This window comes from Pseudoliparis swirei, chromosome 7 (assembly GCF_029220125.1).
Source record: "Pseudoliparis swirei isolate HS2019 ecotype Mariana Trench chromosome 7, NWPU_hadal_v1, whole genome shotgun sequence".
Taxonomy (NCBI): domain Eukaryota; kingdom Metazoa; phylum Chordata; class Actinopteri; order Perciformes; family Liparidae; genus Pseudoliparis; species Pseudoliparis swirei.
The window spans coordinates 12,396,186-12,423,259 of record NC_079394.1 but is presented as its reverse complement, the minus strand read 5'-3'; the positions used below and the strand labels follow the sequence as shown (position 1 = coordinate 12,423,259).

At 41.4% G+C, this 27,074-nt stretch overlaps 2 protein-coding genes across 2 annotated transcripts; one reads left to right on the top strand and one right to left on the bottom strand.

Annotated features, from left to right (window-relative positions):
- Window positions 1-16: 16 nt before the first annotated feature.
- pmpca (peptidase, mitochondrial processing subunit alpha) lies at window positions 17-6,753 on the bottom strand. The gene is made up of 13 exons (XM_056419189.1): window positions 6,704-6,753; window positions 5,107-5,309; window positions 4,929-5,008; window positions 4,758-4,840; window positions 4,512-4,606; window positions 4,075-4,175; window positions 3,389-3,652; window positions 2,510-2,602; window positions 2,288-2,406; window positions 1,566-1,656; window positions 1,329-1,391; window positions 1,085-1,229; window positions 17-966 (listed from the first exon to the last, which is right to left on the bottom strand). The coding sequence occupies exons 1-13, from the start codon at window positions 6,748-6,750 to the stop codon at window positions 797-799; spliced, it is 1,554 nt and encodes a 517-aa protein (XP_056275164.1). The 5' UTR covers window positions 6,751-6,753; the 3' UTR covers window positions 17-796.
- A 7,128-nt stretch (window positions 6,754-13,881) lies between these two features.
- Window positions 13,882-26,949, top strand: LOC130197466 (mucin-2-like). The gene is made up of 18 exons (XM_056420190.1): window positions 13,882-14,272; window positions 14,386-14,537; window positions 16,152-16,305; window positions 16,651-16,843; window positions 17,000-17,094; window positions 17,896-18,106; window positions 18,225-18,322; window positions 18,427-18,580; window positions 19,623-19,741; window positions 20,332-20,499; window positions 20,624-20,737; window positions 20,988-21,040; window positions 21,745-21,859; window positions 22,563-23,829; window positions 23,918-24,072; window positions 25,081-25,150; window positions 25,258-25,459; window positions 25,633-26,949. The coding sequence occupies exons 1-18, from the start codon at window positions 14,179-14,181 to the stop codon at window positions 26,125-26,127; spliced, it is 3,909 nt and encodes a 1,302-aa protein (XP_056276165.1). The 5' UTR covers window positions 13,882-14,178; the 3' UTR covers window positions 26,128-26,949.
- The last annotated feature ends 125 nt before the right edge of the window (window positions 26,950-27,074 follow it).

Here is a 27,074-nt window from a genome sequence, read left to right as displayed (position 1 = left end):
CTGGATTTTGTCCAAAAACATTTATATTTTTTAATTTGCAAGTACATCTACACAACCAAAAATACAAAAAAAGCATAACAGATTTCATTCTCTACAGTGTCAGTTACCGAGACATGATTACGATAAATCGGCGAGTTAGTTGTGAGGTTTGCCTCATTTATCCCAAAACATTCCAAGGATGTCTTTATTAATCCGTCAACCATCCCTTTGTGTCCATATCCGGTGTTTGAAGAGACTATGAAGTGCTTTTGTATCACTCGTAAGGTTTTCTCCTTTATTTGTATCCATCCACTCTGGAAAAAGAGAAGGCTCAAGGTGCAGCTCTGAATTATTTAGAGAGCTAAAGGAAAACCATAAAGCTGGTTAACCACCGTCTAGACACTGACGCGCTCTTCTCGTTCCTAAATGCCGTCATTCCCATTGAACGTGTCATTCATTCAGAAACTTAAAAACATAACGGGTTGTAATTGGGAGTTTTGAAATGAGAACGTAACACTTACATTTGGCTTTGGGGTGAATTGTTCCTATAGAACCAAACTCCTGACACCACCCCAGTAAATAATGAAATAAGGCGTTCCCGCCCCCAATCAATAAATACAGATAGTCCAACTGTAGTGAGACAATGGCGACTGGAGCACAACGCAACATGAAGATCCACTCTCAGAGGTACGGTGGAGAGCACGGGTATTAGTCCCTTCCCAGAGTGAGCTGGATCAAGTTCTTCGGTGGGAGGGAACACTAATGCAACCAGTCCAGCATATTTACAGGGATGTCTGCCGGCGACGACCGGCTCAGCCTATCGGAAGAGGCGGTACATGCGGGGCAGACGTCCGTCCTTGCTGGACAGGGCGGCCTGGATGTGTTCGTACGAGGGCAGATCCGTCAGGTCTCCCAGAGCTGCGACGGCGGGCTTACTGCGCAGCATCTTGGTGGCGACTCTCTTGATGTCGCCGGCCGTCACGTTGCCTAGAAATCAGGATTTAGTTGACGAGTCAAAAACACGCGCATACACGGAGGGTGAAATGAGAAATATCAATCCTCTCACACAGATATTTTAGGAGCACTGATTGTGTTCAGAACTCACTTATTAGATCACACAGCTCATGCGGCAGCTTTCTCTTTGCTGTGGAGAGAACCTGGCGGCCAACATCTTCAAAAATAACGGGCCTGGACTCGAGGTTCATCATCAGCATGGACTTGAGCTGAGTCTTGGCCCTCTCCAGCTCCATCTACATACACACGGGGGCAGGAGGAGAAGAAGAAAAATGCTCTAAGAATGTGACGGCGCCCATCGTTTCTTTAATCAATATTGTGTAAGTTGCCGTCACCTCTTCTGCACTGCCTGCCATCTGAATGAACTCTCTGGTTATTATCTCAACCATTTCCCGCACCTGGAGGCAAAATGTGTGCAACGATAAGAACACAACAGACCACGAGAATAAACATTCACAATAAATTGTGCAATGTTCTTTTTGTAAACAGGTATTAGAGGGATACCTGCAACTTTGTTAATATAAAAAGTACAATACGACATTTGAACCCTGCGGTGCTGAGCCGGTACCAACCTGTCTGGGGTCCGCACTGGCATGGATACACAGCAGACCGGTGTCCTCATAGCTATGATGGTAGGAGGTGGCATTGTACATCCAGTGATGCCTACAACCGACAGGAACACCAGAAGATGGTGTTACTTTGGTGACGAACAATTGGGGATGTTCCCGACTTCTACATGTCATTGATGTTTAAAAGGAAGTTAATGCTTCGAATAGTTGACTAGTCTAAAAGTAACAAAACCCTCAGAACAAAGTTAAAAATGAGCAAAGTTTAATCTATAAGGTTAAATATATATATAGCCATTTTAATTTGTTAGTCACATTGTTCAACAACCAAACACATTTTAAATGCAGCTGGTATTCTCTCTACTGGCCAGCAGGGGGCGACTCCTCTGGTTGTATAGAAGTCTATGCTTCAATGTATTAAAGCGGCATTCTCTCTACTGGCCAGCAGGGGGCGACTCCTCCAGGAGCAAAACGAAGTCCGATTGCATGGTGGTCTGAGAAAATGACTACTTCTCACTTGATGCATTGCCTCAGTAAACAGTGTCAGCATAAGTTTATGTTCTCAGACTTCAAGAAGAGCAGAGCAGCACGTGAATATGTAACTCAAATGTGTACATTAATAACATAAGCCTGGCCTACTAGTATTTCTGGTGGTGACTAGTGAGGCTAGCAAAGTTGTATCAAGTTTAATAGTCGTGAATTATCTGAATCGTTTGCGAGAGGTTCACCTGTTGAGCACGTTCAGGTAGAGGCGGGTGAACATGCCTTTCCCAGGCCCCCCTGCCGAAAAGGAGCCGCCTCCACCCATCATCATGTTGAGCACCGCGAGTGAGATGAAGTCGTCCTCCTGCGAAGAGAAAACATTCATTTATTATTTGGGAATGTAGCGAACAAGCATCAGACACCTGGTTTGAGACTCTTCGGGTTAGCCGGGCGCCGTGAACACCCACCAGGAAGGAGCAGCTCTCCAGGCCGATCATGATGTGGGTGAGCTCCGGGATGGGGGTGGGGCCAAGGCTCACATCCGACATATCCTTCTCAATCTAAGAGAATAAAAGAAGAGGTTATTATCCTTCTGGACTAACTGCATATCTCAGTTTTACCCCATTGAATTCAGAAACATTCCTAGCAAAAACTTGTCCCCAAAAATACTTTGAAGTTATTGCAGTTTCACATCCAACGTCATTCCTCAGCCGAGCTAGCTACCTTGATGGAGTGAATATGGAACATTCAACAGCCAGAATACATGGTGCGAAAGAACCATCGTATCCTGGTCCACAGCGTTGAGCAAAATTCAACAATATTGTATCATAATATAATACATTTCCTTATATAATATCTGGAGCTGTATGAGGGGGGTGGGCATCGCCAACAGTGGGAGGGGGTACATTAACAGTATTCATGTGTGTGCATGTATGGGGGTTTGCAAATATGTGCATATATATGTTAATATGTGTGCAGGTGTTTGCATGTTTACACGTATTTATATAGATATATATTTTATTTTGTTTGTTGTATGTTTTTACCTTTGTATACGTTGAATGTGTACGTATTTTCTTTTGCATGTGCATATCTCAGAAAACAATAAAAGATTTGATCACAAAAAATAATTCCTCAGCCAAGAGCTTTTTTATTTTATTTAATCAATTATCAATTACGCAACCGATAAAATAGATGCAAAAAACAGCTTTTCAATTATAATTCTAAATGTATCCGTTTATTGTGAAACACAGTTTCTGGTTCCTGGTTAAATCCTAACAAACGCTCCCTGGAGACGACACACAGGACTCACAGCAGCAACAGACACAACTTAAAAAACAACGAGTCACCTTGATGATGCCCCCAGTGTACTGCGCCACCGAGAGGTCCACGTCGGCCACGGCCGTTGTCCCCCACACCGGCTTGGCGCCCAGCAGGTACTTCCTGGCACATTCGACCAGCTGCTCGTGCTCGATGCCCACGCCCGCCAGCACCATCCGCTCGGGGCGGAAGTAGTTACGCAGGTAGTTGTGGAGCACCGTCTTGTCAATCTTGTCCACGTTGTCCACAGGACAGAAGCGAGGCAGTCCGACGGTGTTGCCTCGATACGCGGCCTGGAAACAAATAAAAAGGGGGGTTTTCAGACCGGAGGAACTTTATTAAAGTTCGAAGAAGCAACGTGTTTATTGTGTCACACCGTGAGGACGAGGAGAGATCGTAAAATATGTTACTTCTGTTAACAGACGACACAAAACACAAACGGCCTGGAATAAAAAATCATCCAGGTCTTTAATATTCTCGCCTGCCAGTGAAGGCTGATCAGGAGGCAAACTTCTGATGAGCATTGTCAGCATTTTTACATTCTAAACAATTAAAACAAAAATGAACTTATCAAAGAGTTTACTACTCGATTAACTGATTCTTGTTTTTTATAATATCCGTAACAGCCTCGATGCTTTAAAACTTCGGGGGGGAATTGGTTGGCTGTCTCACAGGGAGCTGCTGTTGGAGGATGTAAACCACCCATGTGACTCACAGCATGGATCATCTCCGTGAGTAAAGGTTCAGGGTCGGGCCTCATGTTCAGATCTTCCAACTCAAAGCGTACGGCCATTCTGGTCATCTCGATCTCGTCATCTGCGTGTAGACAAACGCAGACGATGTCAGATAGGCAGCGGCGACACAGACACAGTAGCCATTGATTTAGTAAGTTAAGTTAAATTCATTTAAATTAAGAAAATAGGATAAACTCAAACTCTATTAATGTCAAAGGTAAAAAAAACAAACAGAAAAACGCCAATTAAAACTGATACTGGTGCAAAATAGATTGTAGCAGCAATAAGAATAAGGTAAATAAGTAAAGTAAAAATTCAACTGTAATAAAAAAAAGCTAATTAAAAGACGTAAATACAAGAGTAAACATAGAAAGTGAAAACAAAGTAACGCCAGTATGGGTGTTCAGCGTGGACGTACCCAGCAGGCGAGGCTGTAGAACAGCGTCAGAGAGAAGACTGACCACCATGTCCAGACCCTTCACCTCCGCAGACACTGCATACATGGTGGTGTCCCTGCGCATCAAAACACACCATGCGTCACACAAACAGCTGTATTTGCATACTCTCCAACAGTAGAAAGGCCTCGCTCCCAAATAGAAGGTAACGATACACAAACATTACTTTTAGAATACTGAAGTCGACATCGTGCTGAAGGATGACGTACCTTGACGTCTGGCAGTCACATATCCCTCCGTGTTTTTCCAACGTGAGGAGAATTTCATCTTTACTCCCGTACTGAGCTGTGGACTGAAGATTTAAAAAAATTTCCACATTATTTAAATGGCCTTAACATGCTTGACTTTTCACTTAGCGGTCTTTACTGTACTCTACTTACAGAGAAGGCGAGTTTCTCTATGAAGTGTGCTACTCCACTCGGGTACTTTGCTTCATGTCTGGATCCAGAATTTACTAAAACTAAAAAATAAGAAAGAAAACAAACACATTTTGTCCACATGAGTCAGATCCCAGAGACAAGCGGATGTTAAGAACTGCATATATTTGATGCAACTTACTTCCGACGGTGCAGAATTGACCAAATTTGTTTTGGGAAGCGACTTTGAGCCCATTTTCTAGAGTTGTGATCCTGGTTTCGTGTTGTTCCAGACCATCTCCAGATGCGAATATCGGTTTTGGGATCCCAGGCAGCGGTTCAGAGAGGGAGATATTTGGGTATCGGCTACCACTGCTGTATTTTCTGTACGCTGCGATCCCAAACCTAAGAGGAAAATAAAGCAATGTTCCGTTAACACGTTTTTCGCAACAATGTCAGTTGTGAAAACAGTGTTTAATCCCCAAACTAAAAGGTAGCCACACCACAGATTCTTCAGGATATTGTTTAATTGGGGCGGCTTTAGCTCAGTGGGGTAAGAGGGCCGTCCTGCAACCGCAGGGTTGTGGGTTCGATCCCCGCTCTCCCCATTAGTTGCAAGTCGAAGTGTCCTTGAGCAAGGCACTGAACCCCCAGTTGCTTCCCGGGCGCTTCACCGCAGCCCACTGCTCCTTAATAACTAAGGATGGGTTAAATGCAGAGAACTAATTTCCCCTTGGGGATTAATAAAAGTGTATATTCTATTCTATTCTATATTCTAATTGAGTAAGCCACCATCAACCATTTACAGCTCTTATGATCAGTTCAGCTTCTGGACGACGGTCGGAACCATTACCACACATTACATATTTTGTGTCTGATGCCTCTGACTTTGTCTCGAAACTGTTTTATTTCATAAACTTTTTAAGGTTCTGTTCCAGTATATTTGTGACTTTTCAAATATAAAAATAAAGAAAAATGTAATTAATCTTTAAGTTAAATTGGGCTATTCACTGCAGTCAAACATGGAAAATAAAAGGAATAAACAATGTAGCAATTAAACCAAGTTGCCAGTTTATAGGTACACCTATCTAAAGCTAATGCAGCATTACCGTCCTGCAATAAATCCTTCACACATTAAGGTTACAATGCAGTATTAATGCATTAATGATGCAAAATCAGTGTAATATATTAACACAATATAGTATAAAAGGTACATTATGATATGGGCAATTAGACATTATAAAGTGAAATGTAGTCACGTAGTATAACAAAGTAACGGGACAATAGATCATGTAACTACTCCGGCTGACATACATGATTTTTACTCCGCTGGTCAGGTAAAAGAGGTGTTCATTTAACACATAATTAGTATTTATATATTCACATTTCGCAAACTTTGATCGAAATATAAGACTCAATGTCTTAACTGACAACAAACAGCTTTGCTTGTCAATTAAAAAGTCAAATAAACGTTAAGGGTTAAGCTAAATCACCACAAAATAAAATACGTCTTGATCCTAAATAAAGTCAAATCGACCGGTGATTTAAAGTTCCTCGTGACGTCACTTGAACCAGCCTGCCAGGGAGACCCCATCTCTTATTTCACGACTAGCACTTAGCATCGAGCTAACCCAGCGAGCTAATCGTGGTGAGGAGGACGAGGAGACGTTATGGCCCAGCAGGCGTCAAGGAGAGACACGACACCGCCATTGCTGCGGGTGAAGTTATCGGTACTCCCCCGTTTTTAACTCGACTGTGGCGCTGACTCGAGAGCATTTATTTGTTCAACCCAAATCTACCTTTGAACGCGACTCCAGGTTTTACACCTCGACATGTGAGTCGCCATCTTGGATCCTCTGTGACCGGCTGGTGACCCGGATGATGATGGAAGTTTCGTTAAGTACTTCCGCCGCCTACAAACTACCCCACCCCTCATTGACTGTAAACCACAAACAAACAAACTATATTTATTGGATTGGAAAACCTTTGATCTTGCTGTTTTATTACCTTACAATGTACTTTAAACTGTATTCGTACATGTAAAATGTGTAACCAGACCATGACACTGGAGGTTGATGACTTAAGTCCCAGCTCCAAACAGGTACACAGACAGCTTTCAAATAATCTGTGTTTTTATCCAAACTGGAAAGATTTCACTGTCATTATCCTCCTAAATGTTTCCGAAAATAGTCAACACTTGGGAGGTTTTGAAGAGATCTGAAGCAGACTTATTACAGTATATTAGTAACAGTTCAGTTCGTAATACTAACCACATTTTTCTCCAGTGAACTAATCACAGGTAATCTTGTTCTTCCCCAAGCTTTGTGTCACTTTACGATCACTAATGAGCAAATAGTGTGCTGACTGAAAGCTGTTTGCAAAGTTATTAACCCTAAAACAACTCTGTGTCTTTGGGCTCTGGGATCCAAAACAGAATAATTGATCCATTAGAGTTATCTGCGGGCCATTAGCATTTAGCTACACGTCACTGAATCAATTATAATGCAGAAGTCGGTCAGCTCTCAAATAACGTTAGCACCTGATTTTAAAACATTCGAGAGCTGCAGGGGGGATTTAACGGGAGGTTAACGAGCAGCAGATTCGACTAACTAAGTGAATGACATCCGAATTACTTCCACAGTGTTCTCACTCTTGCGCGTCAACACTGTTTCATGGTTGATTTCTCAGCTTTCACGCTGCAGCTCGGCCAACGAGCTCCAGGATACAATCCACTCGAGAACCTCCACCTGCAGCACCGACTGGAGAGCCTCACCCGGGCTCTCAGAGACTTGAAACATCTGTTGAAAGGTAATACCAGAGAGTTCTCTTGGTATTGGATTTCAAATAACTAAACTTTCAGAAGAGCCATTTGGTTCAGCTTCAACAGTTTCCAGGGGAGAACATGTCTGGAAGGAACGGTCCCAACACGGTAAAGTGAAGTGTGACGGGTTTCAGTGGTCTACACATGTCTTCATGTTTTCCAGGTGTTAATGTCGAGACTCACCGAACATTGGAGCCCTCTGTTTCACTGAGCTTCATGGAGCTGCCCAGCACATCTTCATCACTTTGGGATTCCTCCTCTTCCTCTCACCTTTGGTCTCTATGAATCTCCTGCTGCCAGGGTTGCCAGGTCTGTGTGACAAAACCAGCCCAATGGCCAATCAAAACTAGCCCAACACCAGCCCAATGGCCAATAAAACCAGCCCAAAAACCAGCCCAATATCAGAACTCAAAATATGCCCGTGCCAAACCATATACACTGCTTTTAAAGTCCATGTCCATGTGTGTACGTTCTGATCTGGAGTCAGTTTGGTAGGATTTGGGTATAAATAAATTATTTCATTTAAAATATGGATTTTTATTTAAAGATATTCATGTAATTTGCATGCAAAATAGGTCTACCCGAACCAGCGGACAACAAATTCAACCCGCGGCAACACTTCAAAAGTAGCCCAATTTCGCGGGGAAACCGCGGACCTGCCAACACTGCCTGCTGCTGCCCTGACTCCAAAAGGCAGCCACCTCGATCTCTGGGTCCCAATGAGGACAGGATTTGTACACGTAATTGTTTTTTCGACAGTTAATAATTTAAATGCAGGACTAGATTATAATTTTTTACTTTTTTATAAGCCACTGAGGTCTTGCAATTTTTTTTAATAACCAACAAAGAAATCTCAAAAAAATCTAAAGATTTGATATTTAATTTAATATTTTAAAGTTTTTAAGTTCTCTCCATACATAATGGTCTGAATGCTGTGTTTCTAAACTATCGGGTCTGTTATTGAGGTCGACAATAAATCTTTTTAAACTCCTGTATTTTGTTAAGATTGGCTTCACGTCCTCATTGTTTGGGGTCCCTCAAATCCCACTGATGTACATATCATAATAATAATAATAATAATTTATATTCTTTTCATCAAATTACATATTGTAAATTATAATCCTACATTGCTTCAAAACATTGATTGATCAGACATTTCAGCCAGTATCAGAGGAGATCCAACATATTTTCTCACATGGGATCAATAACGTTGTCTTTGTTTCCGTAAGTGTGCAAAAATAAATAGAATAATCAATGTACTACAATTCAAGGATTCAATATTTTTCTCATACAAAAATAATATAGGTAGTGGAATGCAATGCTATGTGAACCAAGCTGGTGCTAAAAAATACACACAATTCAAGACAAAAAGTCAGAAATATATGTGAAAAAGCTCAAAGTCACAAGGACAGCGTGCAAGAGAAGGCCAGAGGGAGCATATCACCAGTTACCTCCACAGCCAATGGGTCTTTACCACAAAGAAACCTCTTCTATCATCTGCCATAAACTGCTCTCACACAGATTATTTCTGCAGAACTGGGACGCTACACCTCTTTTGGTGGATTTATGTGTTTGATGTTGTCCTGAATCCAATAACGTTGCATTACGTCTGCTAAATCCGTCTTTGTCCGCTTAATTAAAATGACCCTTCCTGCATAGATTATAAATCGGTGCAGTTGTACTTTCATTTCCATTTGATTATGCTGAATGGATCGTCAATTTACATTTGCAAGGACTTCATCTGGCACCAGCAGACGTGTGGCAAGACTACCGGGTCTTATGCAGTTGTGCATGTGAATAAATGAGACAGAAGCCACTGCATGCATCTCATTTTTATATACTCTCCTTTATGGTGGAAACAAGACGAAGAGTCCACAGTCATGCCTCAACAGCTATGCGGGGCTGTACTTAGGTACAGGGGATATTTTGAGCTCAATGGTAATGAGTGAACATGAATCGTGACTCCCTCCTCAAGGATTGTGTCTATGTTTATTGCTTTTTATGATGTATTTTTAATCATTTCATGATGAGGCCTATGTTGATCGTAAGCTGAATTTTTATTGCTTTTTAAGATGATTTTGTGATAACCATTTTCTCCCTTAGTGATGGCTTGTAATATCTGGCCACAAGGACTACGGTTGAAATGTAGCCTGAGCTAAGACTGACACGTTTACCGTTGGGTTGATCGATGTGTACAGTCCCTGTTCAAATAAATAAATAAATTAAATGAAAATGGTTGCTGATGTGAATGTCATCAGTTTTACAGGTGTTTATTTCGTCATAAAATACAGTGTTGAGAAATAAGACTTTTACCTAAATATGGCGAAAGATGAGAAGTCGCAGCATCATTAAAGTTGTTACAATTCATCCTGAGGATGACTTGAATATTCGTACCAAATGTCATTAAAAGGAAAGTCAGGGTAGGACCAACATCATTAGGATTCCTCATCTCGGAACCACGAATGTCCGTGATAGTGTAGTGCAGGGGTGTAATACTCGTTTTCACCGTGAGCCACATCAGCACCATGGCCGCCTTCTTAAAGGGCCGGAAACACTTTATAAACTCCTCGAGACATATTGTTAAATAAATCTCTTTGCATTTGATTATTGTTTATTTGAGTGTAGAAATATTGTACATGAGAATATGTCTCTAATATTACAACATGAATCCATTTAATATGAAACCTTCAAAATAAAAGCACGGGAAATGTTTCTTCAATTTCTTTAAGAAAAGGGGATCACATGTCTTTCAAGCCGTCAGGGGCCACATAAAATGATGCGGCGGGCCTTGTGTTTGACACCTGTGGTGTAGAGGAACAAGCCAAGGGGCCCTCAAGCTGAAAGTATCTTGAAAGATGCACTTTGTAGTGAATCAACCTCATCTGGTTTAAAAAAACAATAATCTGAATATGAGTTGAGTCCCATCTCTTAAAGAGCCACCTCCCTCAATGCTTGTCCTCAATTTCTACTCATAGATTGATTCAGTGTTGCAGTCATTATCATCCCCCATTAACCTATTTAGGAGTGAACAGTTGAACTAGTACTCACACATTAAACTGACACATCTGCAGAGGTGTATAGCTCAATGGATAAAGTTGGAATATAGATCAGTCACAACATCCGATTGATAGATGTACACCATTTAAATCTAGTTGGAAGAACTTGACAATATCCGTGTTGGACCTCATGAAAACCAAACATGGTTGTTTATCTGTCTATATGCAGGTAAACATGTTCTAATATCATGCTTCTTCACTCACTACAATCACTAGACATCACATTTTAAATGACTGTTTTGTGTGGAGACTGGAGAGTTTCATCATTTTTATGCTTCTCTCATTATTTTAAATAATGAGTATGCAGGGAATGGTTTTGTGCTTCATTACAGCTGTTGTCTTTTAATGAGAATTCACAGTGTGTGTGTGTGTGTGTGTGTGTGTGTGTGTGTGTTTGTATGAAAGGAGAGGGTGGAGGTTGTCTAGTACATGCGTACTAGACAACCTCTCAGCTGGAAGCTCTGCAAATGCATCAGGACAACAGAGGTTGTGCTTAGACTACAGACTACAGACTGAAGACTACAGACTGAAGACTACAGACGACAGACTGAAGACGAATGGGCTGATTGCAAAGCAACACAGAAAGAAATCCTTGGACACGTGCAGAGTAAGTATCGATACTCTCAATGATCCTTCAATGGAATGGATGAAAATGTGTTGCAACATGAAAAACGTGTGAATTTTGTCTAATATTAAGTCTGAAGAGCATTTGTTTTGGACTATTCCAGGAATGTTTTGCGTTTATTGTTGATATTTCTCGTTTTCGATCAATGCAAATTGAGCACTCATCTAGTTTCCGAGGGCACCATCCAGTATTATTTTCACACATGCACTGAACCGCCATAGAAACCAGCACTGAATGCATTCTCTGGTCTCTCTGTTGAGATCATGCGAGCACCTTACAGAGCGAAATTCATCTGTTAGTTGTAGTATAGATCAGGTTGATGACAAAAGAGACTGCAAAAATAACAATGGTTTGTATTATTTCCAAATGCTTTTATGAGAACCCTTTGGTGATAAAACTAACCAAAGATAATAATTACACCCAATACAGGATGGAGCAACTCAAAATGTAGCTTATTTACTATTAGCAGATATACAAAAAACTGACCAAATAGCTATCTTTTGGTAAATATGTGCAGCAGTGCCACACTCAAATGTGACTTATTACAAGAAAAAGCAATTTAAACCACATAACTTTGTGTCAATACTCTGAAAACAAAAGCAAACACTTCAATTTATTGTTTTTATGTCACTTGAGCTCCAAGTTGAACTCAAACTATGAATGGAGATCTGATTTTAAAGAAGTAAAAATAGAAAAATCCGCTTTTTAGTGCGTACCAAATTAAATGTAATCACTAACCCACAATCGTGAGGTTTAGATTGTAAATTATAACTCCAGACTAACGACCACTTGATCTGAAGTGATGCATTCAGCTCATCCACTGCAGCTAGAGCCTCTTTTAGTCCCATTTACAGGCGACCACTTCCTCATGAGTACCTGCCAGACAGTGACCGAAATGTCGTAACATTTTTTGTTCTCTTAATTTTGCGGAAAAAAACAAGATTTGAAGAAATGCAAAAATGTGCATTAAGTTTTGTCGCCTGGCCTTCATAATATCTCACAGCTAAGACGGGTTGCATCTTCACTCATTGTATTTTTTAATTTAGAGTAAGTAAAGTAAATAGAAAATAAATGTTATTTTGCCTTTGACAATCTGCATTAAAAGAAAGAGAGTGAGAGTCAGTGTGTGGGCTAAAAAAAACCTGGTAATGACATGCTAAGCTGTGTAAATGATCTGTTATGAGACAAACAAATACACACCCACGGGCTCTCAGCATTATGTGAGTATGACCAGCCGCCGAGCCAATCCTAAATGGGTTTAGTTCAACAGGGATGACTCAGGTACTAATGTCTGAAATCAGGGTGTTTTGTTTGGTTTGCATTTGGTCAAGCGTGTCATCACTGGTGGGACACATTATCACATCCTCTGATTTCCTTTATCCCCTGAAGGCAGCAGGGCCACGGGGCGATTATCAAATGAATGCGGTTGATATCTGTTTTTTTAAAACTCAACATTGATAATGTGATGGATACTTGTGTGGGTATGATTGTTAGAATATAAAACAGTTTCAATTTGAATTTTTTTTTAAAAATTCATTAATGTTTTGAAAAAAACATATTTCAGTATTCAAGACCAGTGGAAGACAATTATGTTTTATGTTTTATATAGTATGACCACCAGATTTCCACACAATATGTACGTTTCTATCCATGTCAATGCCAGAGCGAGAAAACAAAGACAGATACAAAAAAACATCAGATAGAAACTGTACCTTTTACTCAAAAATAAATGCAGTATTTTCATCGTGTCTTCTACATTGTTTCCAACCGATTGAGATTTATCTGACACTCTTCTAATGATCTTTTTGCGCCCTCTTCGTCCTCATTATTTTGGCGATGACATACTGGAGAAATAGCGCCACCAGTTGCTTATCTGCTCCTGATATTTGCACAACGCTAGGGGATCTGAAGACACACTCATTTACATTTCCTTTAGATAAATGTGGTTAAAACCTGATGAAGTCTCATTTGGATCAAACAGTTTTTTGCTCAACCTGCTAAAGTGATGAATCAGATCCAAAACATCTCTTTATGTTTTTCTCTGGTGTCACGCACACCGAACTCGCCTCTTGAGGGTCAAAATATGTCTTTGGCATGTTTCTCTTCAATATTTCCTCATGTTTACTTGTGCAAATTCAGCATTGCATTCACAAAATGTGTGGCACGTTCAAACAATAAAGCCTCAGCCCTTACACGGCCATGTTGAGCATCATGAAAGCCTGATGTGATCAGACGGCTAGCTTTTCCTTGCAGAGGACCGATAACTGATCTTCGTAGTACAAAGCTCCGCAGTCTCTTTTCATGTCACTTTCATTGAGTGGAGGGCCACAGTGGCAGCTCTATAATGTAGCTGAGCCCATTCAACGGGGCCGAAATAGGACAAAGCTGAGCTTGCAGACTCACAACCACAATAGGAATGAAGCAAAGCGAAGGGGGAGGGGGTGGGGGGGGGGGGTATTAAGAGCAAGTGGGAAAGGGATGTTAAATTCACCCGCTGAAAACATTCGCGAAAAAAACGGAACTAAAGTGAATCAATGCATACAGCGGTTGAAATCACATGCAACAAAAAAATGAAGGATGAAGTCATCTCCATACATGGTTCATTACCTGGTGCATGTAGCTACATTGTTAGAGACATGCTTCGTCTGCATCAAATAACGACAAGGGTTGAACTTGTTTGTAATCACATTACAAATACAAACTCTTTTTCATGTTCAGCTGACACCATGGAGGAAGCTGTGTGGTGGTTTCCTCGGGGAGCTCCGGAGTAGGATGCATGTCTGTGTCTCCATTTGGACGCCTCCACAGATGACTTCCCACCTCTGCCTGCTCATCCTGTCCAGCTTGGCGGTCTCATCCGAACTGAGTGAGTCCATGTCCCCTTTTTAAAAAAAATCATAGGTTAGTCCAACCACTAGATGTCTGCTGTCCCTTCACATCACGTACATCTGATTGTCTCTAACGTCCACGTCCTTGCAGGTTTGGAGGATGTGTTCTTCAGTCCCCGGGACCAGACAGTCAGCGAAGGAGAGGGAGTTTTCTTCCAGTGTGTGTCCGGGGAAAGTTCACCTCCGGCGAGCATCACTTGGCTCAAAGACGGGACGCTGGTCTCAAGAGGGAGACACATTCAGGTGAGCTGTGACAGACTGTGGGCTCATGCTCTCTGTCAGATAGTGATAAAGACTACACACGTTTACTGAATAGAGGAGGATGTCCTTGAACAACTGAAATATTGATACAACTTATGTGTGAGATCAAATGCATGCAAGATGTATTTTTTGTCGGCCAACCATGAAAGTTATCACCACACTGGTTCCCCTGGACAACAAGTAAATGTGTATTTTTTTTCATTAGCTTTTGGCTTATTTCAAAAACATAAACTTTCGGAAACTTTTTGTTCAGCAAGATAATTTTCACAAATGAGCTCTAGTATAATCAACGAGACTCCGAAGGAAGACTTGTCCGTGTGTTGCCGTTTTGACCTCATTTGCAGTATTTTCATTTCTTCATACTAACGTATTCTACATCAAAGAACAACGCTTTAAAATCTCTCAAGTTTCTGTTAACTGCAGACCTACTTTTAGGCTTTTAAACAAAAACAGACCAAAAACATTGACTTCAGTAGCCGGGAATTTCAAGGTTTTAGGACCAATTCCTGCAGGATTATGTAGTTAATTTACTTTGTCAGCACATTATTACAGATTACATGTCATTTAGCTGACGCTTTTATCCAAAGCGACATAAAATCATGAAGAGCTACAGGGAGCAATTCAGGGTTAAGTGTCTCGCTCAAGGACACATCTACAAGGGCGGGGATTGAACCGCCAACCCCCTGATCAAAAGACAGACCAGCTAACCACTGACCCACAGTCGCCACAGATGCACATGAAGGTGTAAATAAAGTGAATTATAGGCTGGTTGATTTTGAGTGTCACAGTCATTCCAGTGAGCCAGCATGCCTTGGTCCACCTAAATGAAACAGGGCCACACCGGGCTGCTGCCCACTGTCTCTAGGACGAGGGCTTCTTTATTACTTCATGCATTAGGTGTTTGATAACCCTGGAGTGTTTTAAACATGGAGCCATGCTTCCTGACACTGCAGTTGTTTTGGGTGCTGGGAACAAAGTCTGTCATGACTTGTCACGGTTGTCACAGAGAGAGGACCCAAATGCCGACATATTCTGCAAAAAACAATATATAATTTCAAACTACTAACAGGACGACAAACACGCGGACCAAACAGTACGAAGCCACACTGGGAATGAGACGAACAGGGTTTACATACACAGGCAGGCGGAGGTGATTGGACAACGGGGAACGAGACACAGGTGAACACAATGAGGGCGGGACCAGCAATCACACAGAAGGAAACAATCAGGGCCAGAGCAGACAATCACAGGGAGACAGACGACACAAGGACTTCAAAACAAGACACAAAACGAGACACAAACTCCAGATCATGTCAAAGTAAAGCAAATGGATAGAGGCAGCTCCAATGATGAAACTCCATGAACAAGACACTGGCTGCAATGTGTTCAAGAATTCCCAAACCTCAAATGACCTCTGACAATCCCCATTAGAGGGCAAAGCCTGTGAAATACAGCACAAACTCAACTTGTATGATCTTTAGTTTAATCTGGGCAAAAATAAGTTTGCCAATTGGAATAATATTGTACCTTTAGATCGAGATGTATTATTTGGCATGCTTTACACTTGAAGTGGTTGTTGTTGTTGTTGTTGTTCAGGGTGAGTATGGAGGTGGTAACCAGAAGAAGACCTCGGGTACTCTGCATCTTTTCAATGTGACATTAGAGGACGATGGGATCTACACGTGTGTCACACACAGTCCTTCACTGAACATCAGCAAGAAAAGCCGCCCGGCTAAGCTCTCTGTGCAGGGTGAGTGCATGCACATGTCTTTGCTTCTGATTCATAATTTTTTTTAGATTTGTACGAGAATATTAGTCCCAAGAGTCTATTATTCTAAAGTAGAAGTAACGTGAAAACTTGTCATCTTGCATTTGCATCAGTATTAAAAACAGGGCAGCATTGGCTAATCATAGCGTTACAAAAAATGTGCTCCAATAGAAAGTTTCTCAAATTAATTGGACACAAGAGAAATTATTTATTCCCCGATTGAAGGACTTTTATTCAACTTTTTTGTTAAGAGTTTACGCTCTCATTCGAATGACATTTTCTGCAGTGGGGGTTAATATCTTAACGCGTTGTCCCTCTACCTTGCAGGTGTCCCTAGAAGGCTGCAGATCATCGAGGGCCCTGACAACATCACCGTTGCTATGGGAACAGAGGTCTCCATGCACTGCGCTGTCCGTGGCTTCCCTGTTCCCATGGTGCACTGGTTCAAAGACGGCTGCGCCCTGTCCAACTGCTCGTCCTCGTTCAGCCTCCAGAACAATGGACAGCTGCTCACATTCAGGTCCAACACTGCATGGGACAAGAGGAATATTAATTCGTTATTGTCAGATTGTGATGATGACCTATATTTAAAAAAAAGATGTAACAAGTTGTGAACCACGTCTGCTGGAGCTTTTATTCTGAATTTAAATTCTCATTTCTGGTCCGTGTTCACCAGGAACGTGACCAGGGAGGACGAGGGCTGGTACCACTGTGAAGTATCCAACCAGAGAGAGTCAACCAAGTCACAGCCCGCCTTCCTGCTTCCAGCCGGTACTGTGTGCCGACGTCTACAGTAAACTAAACTGTTTCATGTCACTTTTTTATATTGTTCAATACAAATCCTTTTCACAGTGAGTGTAATTTCTTGCGAAAACAAATCTTGTATCTCAGACCACATTTAACCAACTTTTTCCACCTGTTAAAAAAGATAGATTTCTATGAGGATAGACATGAGCTCTGTTAGCCTCTTCTGACAGAGAAATTGACAAATGCGTAAGCAGAAACGCAAAAAACAAAACAATAAGCATATTTATTAGTGTTATTTAGTCCATATTTTATTTTGAATTTGAATGATTGTTTTACTTTTTTTTTTTAGCTCGTTAGTCCGTTTGTTTTTTCTGCCTAGAGACCATTCATAGTGAAGCATGCACATTCACATTTTATTCTATTTATTTGAAAATTGTACACACAAAAAATGTACGGCATAGGATTTGTACTTGTATTGTACTTGTGACTTCGGATCAGGAAAAACTCCCAAGAATTTTTTTTTTTTTCTTTCACCGGGAAAAAAGGGAAGAGACCTTCAGGAGAGCAACAGAGAAGGATCCCTCTCCATGATGGACCTCATGTGCAATATGCAATATGCAAGTCCTGTAATGTTTGAGGTCCAAACAGGGAAAGAAACACAAACTGAATCACAGACATTCTTTAAATAAATGAGATTGATTTGTTGGCTTTATAAGCATAATCCTCTCAGGATTATTTTCATTACTTTTACTCACTCAATATGACTCTTGACGCTCGTGGTTCGACAGTGAACATGTGAAAAAAGTACATACTCAGTCGAATTAGGACTGGCGCATGTTGTGTTTCCAGAAATGTTGTGGAGTTTCATCCAGCAGCCCGCAAACCTGTCGGTGAAGAGAGGAGAACATGTCACGGTCACCTGCAGGCCTCCATACAGCCGACCAGCAGCTCAGGTGTCCTGGTTCAAAAACAACCAGCTTCTCACCCCCACAGCTCACCAGACGGTGCTGCCCAGCGGAGACCTCTTCTTCCACAGGTTTGTGTGCATGTATGCGTGTTTAAAAACATGTTTTGTTGGTGATATTATCTCATTAATGGGAATAAAGCTAATAATATACATATACATTAGCGTGTCTTGACTTTATTCTCTGCAGTGTGCAGGAGTACGACAATGGGAGCTACTTCTGCAGGGCCTCCAACATCCACCTGCAAAGATTTATCACTTCCAGAAGAGCCATTCTGACCGTGCTGGGTATGACATCACGATAATAGACCCACAGGACTGCTCCACTGGACACTCTTCACGCCGTCGCTTCATCTACTATACCTCTTGTTTTCTTCTCTTTTTCCCGGTAGCCCCTCCATCAGTGAGACTTTGGCCCCAGGTGTCCACCGTGTCTGTGGGTGCTCGGGTTGTGCTAGAGTGTCAGGTGTCCGGGAACCCTTCACCCACCATTAGCTGGATGAAGAGAGGCCACTCCAAGCAGACTGGAGGCAAGATCGTTGTGGGGTACGATGACATGTTGTGACTATTGGAAGGGAAAGACGGTTGATGAGTATTTTCTGTCTTTTAACACTGTGTGATCATCCACGTAAGTAAAAGTAGCAATAGCACAGTGTCACATACTCATGATCAATTGCTTCTGTCCATCCTGGAGAGGAATCCTCCTCTGTTGCTCTCCTGAAGATTTCTTCCCTTTTTTCCCTGTGAAAGTTTTTTTTCTATTTCTTGGGGAGTTTTTCCTGATCCTATGTGAGGTCAAAGGTCAGGGATGTCGTATGTGTACATTCGCAATTTGTGATTTTGAATTGAATGAAATATATTCTGTTACAAGTAATAAACATTTTTTTAAAGAATTTTAAAAAACTATATATATATATATATATATATATATATATACAAAATATAAAAAATATAAAAATTTAAATTAATAAATTAATAATAATAATAATAATAATAATAAATATATATATTATTACAGTATTACTAGTAAGATGTACTCAAAGGGGCGGTGTGTATGATTTAGCGTCATGGAGCAGTGAGGTTACAGAATGAAAACAACAACGGAAACCAGACGAAAAGGTGAAAATGCAAGTGACCAAATCTAGAGACAGTTTTGGTTTTGTCCGCTTTGGGCTACCGTAGAAACATGGCAGCCGGCTCCATGTAGAGCAGAGAGGATGATAATGGTGATTTTGAATCTAATAATATAATAATATAATCTCCCTTTCCTATCAAAACATCTTCCTAAATACTAAATACTATTTCTTTATCAGTATTAAAAGTGAAATTGGCTCTTTTAGAATATTAGAATATTGAGCCTTCAAGGTCCCAAAAGATGCTACATATTTATTTTACTTACGCACAGAAGATAAATTCATATTGTCTGCTACCATATTAAAAATAGTGTTGTTCTTTGAAGTGCATGTGTCTGCACAATATCAAATAAGTAAAGTATAAGTACCTCAAAACTGTACTTGAGTATAATACTTACTTATACATGAAGTACTATGACAGCTGTCTTACGACCGTATTCATCTTTCTCATACAGATTGAGAAACGCCACGCTCTACTTCCAGTCAGCCCGGAGCTTCGATGAGGGGGTGTATGTGTGCGAGGCCTCCAACGCTCTGGGCAGCAGCCGCAACACGGCAATGCTAAGAGTTGCTGGTAATATAAACACCAACTTAACGTAATGTACCAACATCAATAGTTGAGGTACGGGAGAGGACAGAACCGTGAGAAACTGACTTTTGTTGCATTTAAAACTTGAGAAAAGATTAAAATTGTTGAGACAAAAAAATACAATTCTCACTTTAAATATTTTGGTGAACACTTTAAATGTGGTGAATATGAACTGTTTAGAGCACAATGTATTGATAGAGCTCATTGCGACCCAAAGAGAATTGGGGTTGTGCATATCTTACTGGTTTGGCAATAGAATAATAGAGCGGTGTCTTATTTTAACTATACAATATTGGATCTCACAATCCCCTTAAAACCAATGTGACATGGGCAAAAGTACACTTTGTCCATGAAACAATTATCCAGATGCACAACATGTTATTTCCTTACACAAAATGCTTGACACATAAGTGTATTCTATTCTTCAAATTGGTACAATATTGATAATGTAATTATGGTGTAATAATGATAATTGCCCTTTCTTCATGTTATGGCACATAAAGCAATACGTGAGGGTTCCTTATGTGGTCCTAAAATGTATGATATGGCTACGTGTTTCTCTTTCCTCGTCTCAGTGAGTCCGATCATCGTGACCTTCATAGGTCAGGTGAGCTGCAGGATCGGGGCTCCGGCGGTCTTGCCCTGCAGGGCTGTAGGTATTCTGCCCATCACCTATACCTGGACCAGGGTCCGAGCAGAGAGACCGTCCCGCATCAGCCTCACTGAAGACAGACACATTGACGGTGAGTCCAAAGGATCTATGGAGCGGTTTCATTTTCATCAGGTTCTCGTTGTAAGTTGTACTTTAATCTACGGATGCCCAAACTGGACGTGATGGTATGACTTGTTATCTTATGGTCCGTGCAGAAAATGGAGCTCTTCACATTTCCAGTGTGCAGTCTTCTGATGTCGGGGAATATTACTGCACTGCTGAGAATCGAGCAGGACGACATCAGAGACGTAGCATCCTCGCTGCCACAGGTATGTTGACGTCTGCTCATCAGAACACCTGTTATTCGTTCATCATTGGCAGAGTGACAAATACGTAACAATATTAAAAACATACATGCTAATATCATCTTATTATCACAGGATATTCAGAGTGATTTTCTTGATATTTAGATTTACTTTGAGTCAAACAACTTAAAGGTTATTGTAATACAACAAGCTGCTTCCTTGTTTCCCATATGCAATCTTGCGGATTGTTCTTCATGCTGTCCTCTGTCCTAAGCTGAACATCGTCCTGCTGATAGAGACAAGCAGACAGGACTGGTTTTGTCTGCTGTGAGTATTCACGTAAACCTCTGCTGTGGCTGGTGACACTGGTCTGCTCTCTAATCAATGGGATTTATGTACCGAAGCTGTAAATTATCATTATTTAATGTCTGTGCTCGTTACAACGTTACGTACAGTATACTGACTTTTCATTGTCAATGTCTGATGACACTGCTCTGACATTTGTGGCATATAAGCTGCGTCAAGCACCTGCACAGATAGACCCCGAGTGGTGCTCAAGCACCTGCCCTTTTGCCCTGGATGAGAAAACTGTCCCTTTTTCTGGAGACACATTTTTTCTTCATTCATCAGTATTTAAGAATACAAATTACTTTCTCTGTCTTCAATTCCCTCCAAATGTGTTTTGATATCTGACAGGGCTTTAAAAAAAATGTGTTACATGACTACCCATTAGCCAACCAGAACGCTTGTGCTGTCGTTGCCATGTAATAATTCATATTTATTCATATGGAAAATGTAAGCTAGCTGTCTAATCCTGCCAAGAGGAAACGCAGGTCGAGGACCACATAATTAGTGTAATACTCCTTATGCGTCAACTCTGGATGCCCTTTTTTTTGGTTTGAGCACATGCCCCCCAAAATGTCTGTGCACGTGCCTGACCTGCGTATTACTTGTTTTGTGGCTTAGTGTATTCCTAATCGTGTCAAAGGCTACACTCTTCCTGAAACTAAAAGTGTTTTAATATTTTCTAGAGCACCAACACAAGCAAAGAGCTGCCTGCTTCCCAATCCAGTGACTCTTCGGCTGAGCAACAGCTTGGGACAACACGCCGTCCACATGTACAGGCACAGCATAAGGAGGCCACGTGTATGTAATTCAAGAAAAACTTTGATAGGTTATGATAACTTTGTACTCATCAAAGTAAGTCCTGAGATCTTGTATCACTTGGCGAGGTGAGGATTGTGTGACTGATGGAGACAGACAAAAGCATCTGTCAAACAATCACACACTTAATGCTGCATGAGACAGCAAATATTATATAATGTTAGTTGAAGAGAGCAGGATGGTGAAATAAGGTTAGACTTGCCGAGCAACGCTTTTGGCATCCTTAGCAACAGACTTTACAACCGGAGGGTACGATAACTAGTTGTTTAAGTTAGCAGCTTCATTTTATAGCTACTTGCATTAATAGAATAATTAAATAACACAACATTATTGAGTTTAATATATATTATTGCCTCATCGTAGCAACCTACAGTCATGGGTGATTATTTTTTCCCGTGCCATCGAGACGATGTTGTCTGTCTACCGGCTGCCTGGTTCCATGTGAATGCAGACTTGGCGAGCTAATATGCTAAGACAGCTATTGTCAGTGTGAGCTAACGAGTGTTTATATTTCAAGTGCACTTACTTAAAAGCCAATTGGGCTTTGGTTCCCCATTGGATCCGTTTTAAGCAATGTTGTGATTGAGCGATTGAGCTGATATATTGGTGGGTGTAATGTTAACGTTAACCAATAGAACTGACTAAAACAAAAACATATTTACATTTTTTTTTTTTACATTTCCAGGCTCCTTATCACACTGTGATGCGACAACAAATGGAGCCACCACATTGTCTACATTTTCAAGAGGAGCAGTGGCAGAGCTCAAAATGCCACTGCGATCACAAGGCTATCTTTTACAGCATCGCCTGAATCCGCCAACGACTAATCCAACCCAACCATTGGTCACACAGATGCAGCCTCCAATGTTACCACCTCCTCCACACCCGAACTTCCAGTCAGTAGATCTCCACACCCAACCGCCACTGACTAGTGATCCTCTTTTGATTTCAAATAGTGAGGCACCAGTAATACACAGCCAAACAGCAGTAGTCACTAGGGGAGTTTTGGGTACAGCCCTTCAGGATTTACTCGCTGAAAGTCAATCCCATTTGACATTAACATCATCACGTACACAGCATCAAGTCAGTGACGGCTTGTTGATAGAATCTGATTCTAAGGGATCTAACATCAGTGCTGGATCTCAAACCAGTCCAATCATAGAGCCCTACACTGAGCCGTCAAACCCTCCAGTGGGTAGGCCCTTTGGCTTTCGCAAGTTGGATTTGTATTATCCGACTCCAACACAGAGTCCAGCAACCCAAACCAATACGAGCCACCCTAGTTCTATCAGTCAGTCTTTTGATTTTCAAGCTGAACTGAACCAAACTCAAACTCACCGGCTGGTTACGAAAAGTACAATTTACCAGTCCGGTCAAGAGTCAACCTCAACCCAGATTTCTCAAACCAAATTCAAGCACCAAGGTCAACGTCTGCACCAGGAAACACATCTGCAGTCTTCCCCAACCTTTCCAGATCCTCAAGAAACGTTCACTCAAAGTCTTCTTCCGAAGTTTCATCTTGAGCTATCGACAAACCCACAATATCAGCCTTCTACACAACCTCCACCGTCATCAGTCACAAAGCCTCAACAGTCCCGAATTCCCAGTGAACCAATGAAAACCATGTCTACACTTCCTCAATCACCTCCAACACAACATCCACTGCTCCACTCACAAACTCATCTACCTCAGACGGAAACCTTTCCACTCCAACACAGAAACACTCTTAAAATCCAACCTTCAATCTCAACCGCCCTTCAGACCTCCGATCCTTCAACGCTGGACCCTGTGGTTCCTGTTGTCCACCAGGTCAATATGTCCGATAAGGTTCAGCGAAACACTAGCCAGAAAGGTGACCCGGCTCAGGGAGCAAAATCAACCAATGACACAGAGCTTACAGAGTGGCTGAAGAGGAACACCTCCCAATCACCTATGACCAGCAATGATCAAAGGTAGGTCAAAATATGATATAGTGGAGCTATAGATATTGTGAAGAAGAAAAAACAGCAATATTTCAGTTAAGTTTTGTGTTCCACACAGAGTAACGCAGCAGTCTCCATCATGGTTGCCCGTGCTGGAGAAACACGACATTCCCATTGTGGTGGGTGTGGGTGTATCTCTGGCCTTCATCTTCATCACTGTTACCTTCTATGCAGTGGTCCAGAAGAGCGAATCCGCAACGACAAGCCAAGCAGGTCAGAGATCCTCAGCGACATCAAATGTCAGCACACCTATTTCACATTCTGAACATGGTAAACTTCGGAAATAAATAATTACTCTTGAAGTAATAGTTTAACATTTTGGGTTATATGCTTTTTCGCTTCAGGGCGGAGAATTAGACAATAAAACTAACACCACTCTCACGTTTGATTGTTGAAAGCAGAGCGTTAACAATTGTAGACATCACAGTTTGTTTATAGCTTTTTGGGGAATACTACTGCAGTTGTGAAGTTGTATAAAGACTTTAGTAGGCGGCAACCTCCGATTCTGGAAAGTGAAGCCAATGAGTAAGTGTCTTAAACGTGCATTCTACTGGCCATCAGAGGCGACGACTCTGGTTGCTAAAAGAAGTCAGATTGTATGGATATCTATGAGAAAATAACCCGACGTCTCACTTGATTTATTATTTCAGTAAACATTGTAAACATGAGTTTATGTTTTCAATAGCTGGTTTCAAGTCTCACTACAGCACAATGTTCAATTTGTAAATTATCCCATTTAGAGTAAAAGAGACCAAATATGGTAACTTCCATTTAGTTTGTGTAAGAAAACTAAATGGCGACAGCCAAAACGTGAGGAAAAATTCCAAATAAAGAAGACTACAAGTTTGTCAATGAAAAAACAAATCTGTGTGTGGAAAAAGAAATAGCTGTGTGCACCGACCTCTGGATTCAACTCCTGATCTCTGCTTGCGGCTAACGGCTCGAAGCTAGGACAGCTGCTCGTAGCATAACACACCATCGCAAAACTGTTGGCTGCCGAGTTGCATTGGGGGAAATTTAGGTGTCAGGTTTTTTTTGCATTCATTTTTTATCGTCTTTCTGTTCAGGGTTGGTCCAACAATTTGTGTGCCAAGCTATGAGCTGCTTACATGTAATATACAGGTATTAGAGTCGTGTCAATCTTATCTCCACTAGAAAGCGAAGAAAGCATATTTACCAAAATGTCAAATTATCTCTTTAAAATGTAAATGTCCTTGACAGCTCAGATGAACGTAGGCGACCCCACACAACACACTGAAGGTCGAGCTGCAGGACGTACCTATGAAAACAGGTAAAATACACTATCATACAAGACAAAGAAATGCGACGGGACGAGGCCTCGCAAAAGATCTCTTTGTAGAAGATGCAGGAAGCAAGAATGCTTTGTGTCTTGCACAGGGCTTTTGAAGACGATGACTGTGTGGCAGTGATTGAGCAGAGCCCAAACACATCAGACACCCAAGCCCGACCTCCAGGACCAAGCCTGGTCACGGTGCAGATGGAGCCGACATTTGAGGATTTTCAGGATGCCCCACAACTGGCTTTGGACAATCACTTAGTCACCGTAGAGACTTATCCTGAGCCCGTTCTTGACACAAAGGTTTGATAACACCTCTTTCGAGGATTGTCGGTCCTCAGGGCACGAACAGATTGAACAAACGAGTCAGCACTGTTGTAGCACGGAAGAGGAAATCTGATACCTCAAACGATGTCACTTAAGTATACCCTTTACTCGATCAAATCAGTTAAATCATCATTGTGATACTATTTCAGATTGATGCCGCTCTGGAGGAGGATAAGGGCTGCAGTTTGTCGCAGCCCAGCATCCAGCTGCAGTGTGCCGAGGACTGGACCAGTAACAGAGACGACAACCGTTGCAGCCCGTGTCAGGACGCGTTGCCTCCCCCATCATCCTTACCCTCTCGATCACCTTCCCCCTCTCCACCATCCAGACGTGAGGAGGGTCTGCGCTCCTCCTTAACCCTGCAAAGTGCTGAGGCATGTATAGCACCCATCCACCACAGCCTCAGCATCTCACATGGCAACACTCCCATGCTCCTCTCTCACCACGTGTCCTTGGGCCTCACTACTGTGGCTGTAGATGTTCATTTTTACCCAGCAGGCACTGCTTCAACGGCAGTGGGCACTAGCACTCATATCAGTTCGGTCTCTAATACCACTACAGTGGCTGCACCACTGTTCAGTCCCCCGGTCGTTAACCGTCAGGAGAATGACCAATCGAATGCTAGATTTCATCAGAGTAAGTAGCTCCAAAGTCCAGGACGTGCACATATGAACAGTGCCTCAGACAGTTATACAAAATATCTTATAATGTAAACTTTTTTTTTCGATTATATTGACTGATACGTTTGCACACGGCCACAGAATTAGAAGTCGGAAAATATATTTTTTACTTATAAGAGTCTTTATGTGTATGGAGGGGAAACAGCTAGCCGGCCTCTGATAAAGTAAAAAATACTCCGAGTAACTAATTTAAAACATGATTTATTTTCTTTGTTGAATCTGTTCTCTAATTAAAATGTAAAGACCATCAATTTGTGGTTTCACAAACACACCCACATAAAAGTTACCGAAATGTTGGTGTATTCATTTAAAAAAATAAAAATGAAATATTCTGTTTTCGCATCCTCGCCTTTGTCTACCTGTGTATTTCATAGCTTTAGCACAGCACTTTCTGTATTACTCCCTGTGTTACAATAATTATTATGTTTCAGCTTGACTGTAGTTCAGGCTACTTATGAATTGTGGGCTTGCTTTCTACTCTTTATGTCACTACTGAAACAGTTAACTGGTGCATGTTGAATATTATTTCAATTATTCGTTTCATTTCGAATTCCATTTCATTGTGATGTCATGGGTGAGTACAAGTACAGTAAAACATAAATGTGTTGTACAGTATTGACTTATCATGAACCAGCCAAGGATACTTTACTTTGTCACAATTTATTGCATTTCTTTTTTCTCCATGACTTGCTCATTCACTTATATCAAGCTACTTGACTGTTAACACCTTTTTTTTAACCAACGGAGGGTGAGAGGAGCTGTATTAATAAACAATTAGACATACAACCAACGTCTTAAGTGATATGTTTGCATGGGAATGTGATTATTTTCGACACAAAGTATTGCTGGACTTTTTTAAAAACTCTATAAGTATGTGTTTCAAACTTCAGAAAACCACATCCTGTATCAGT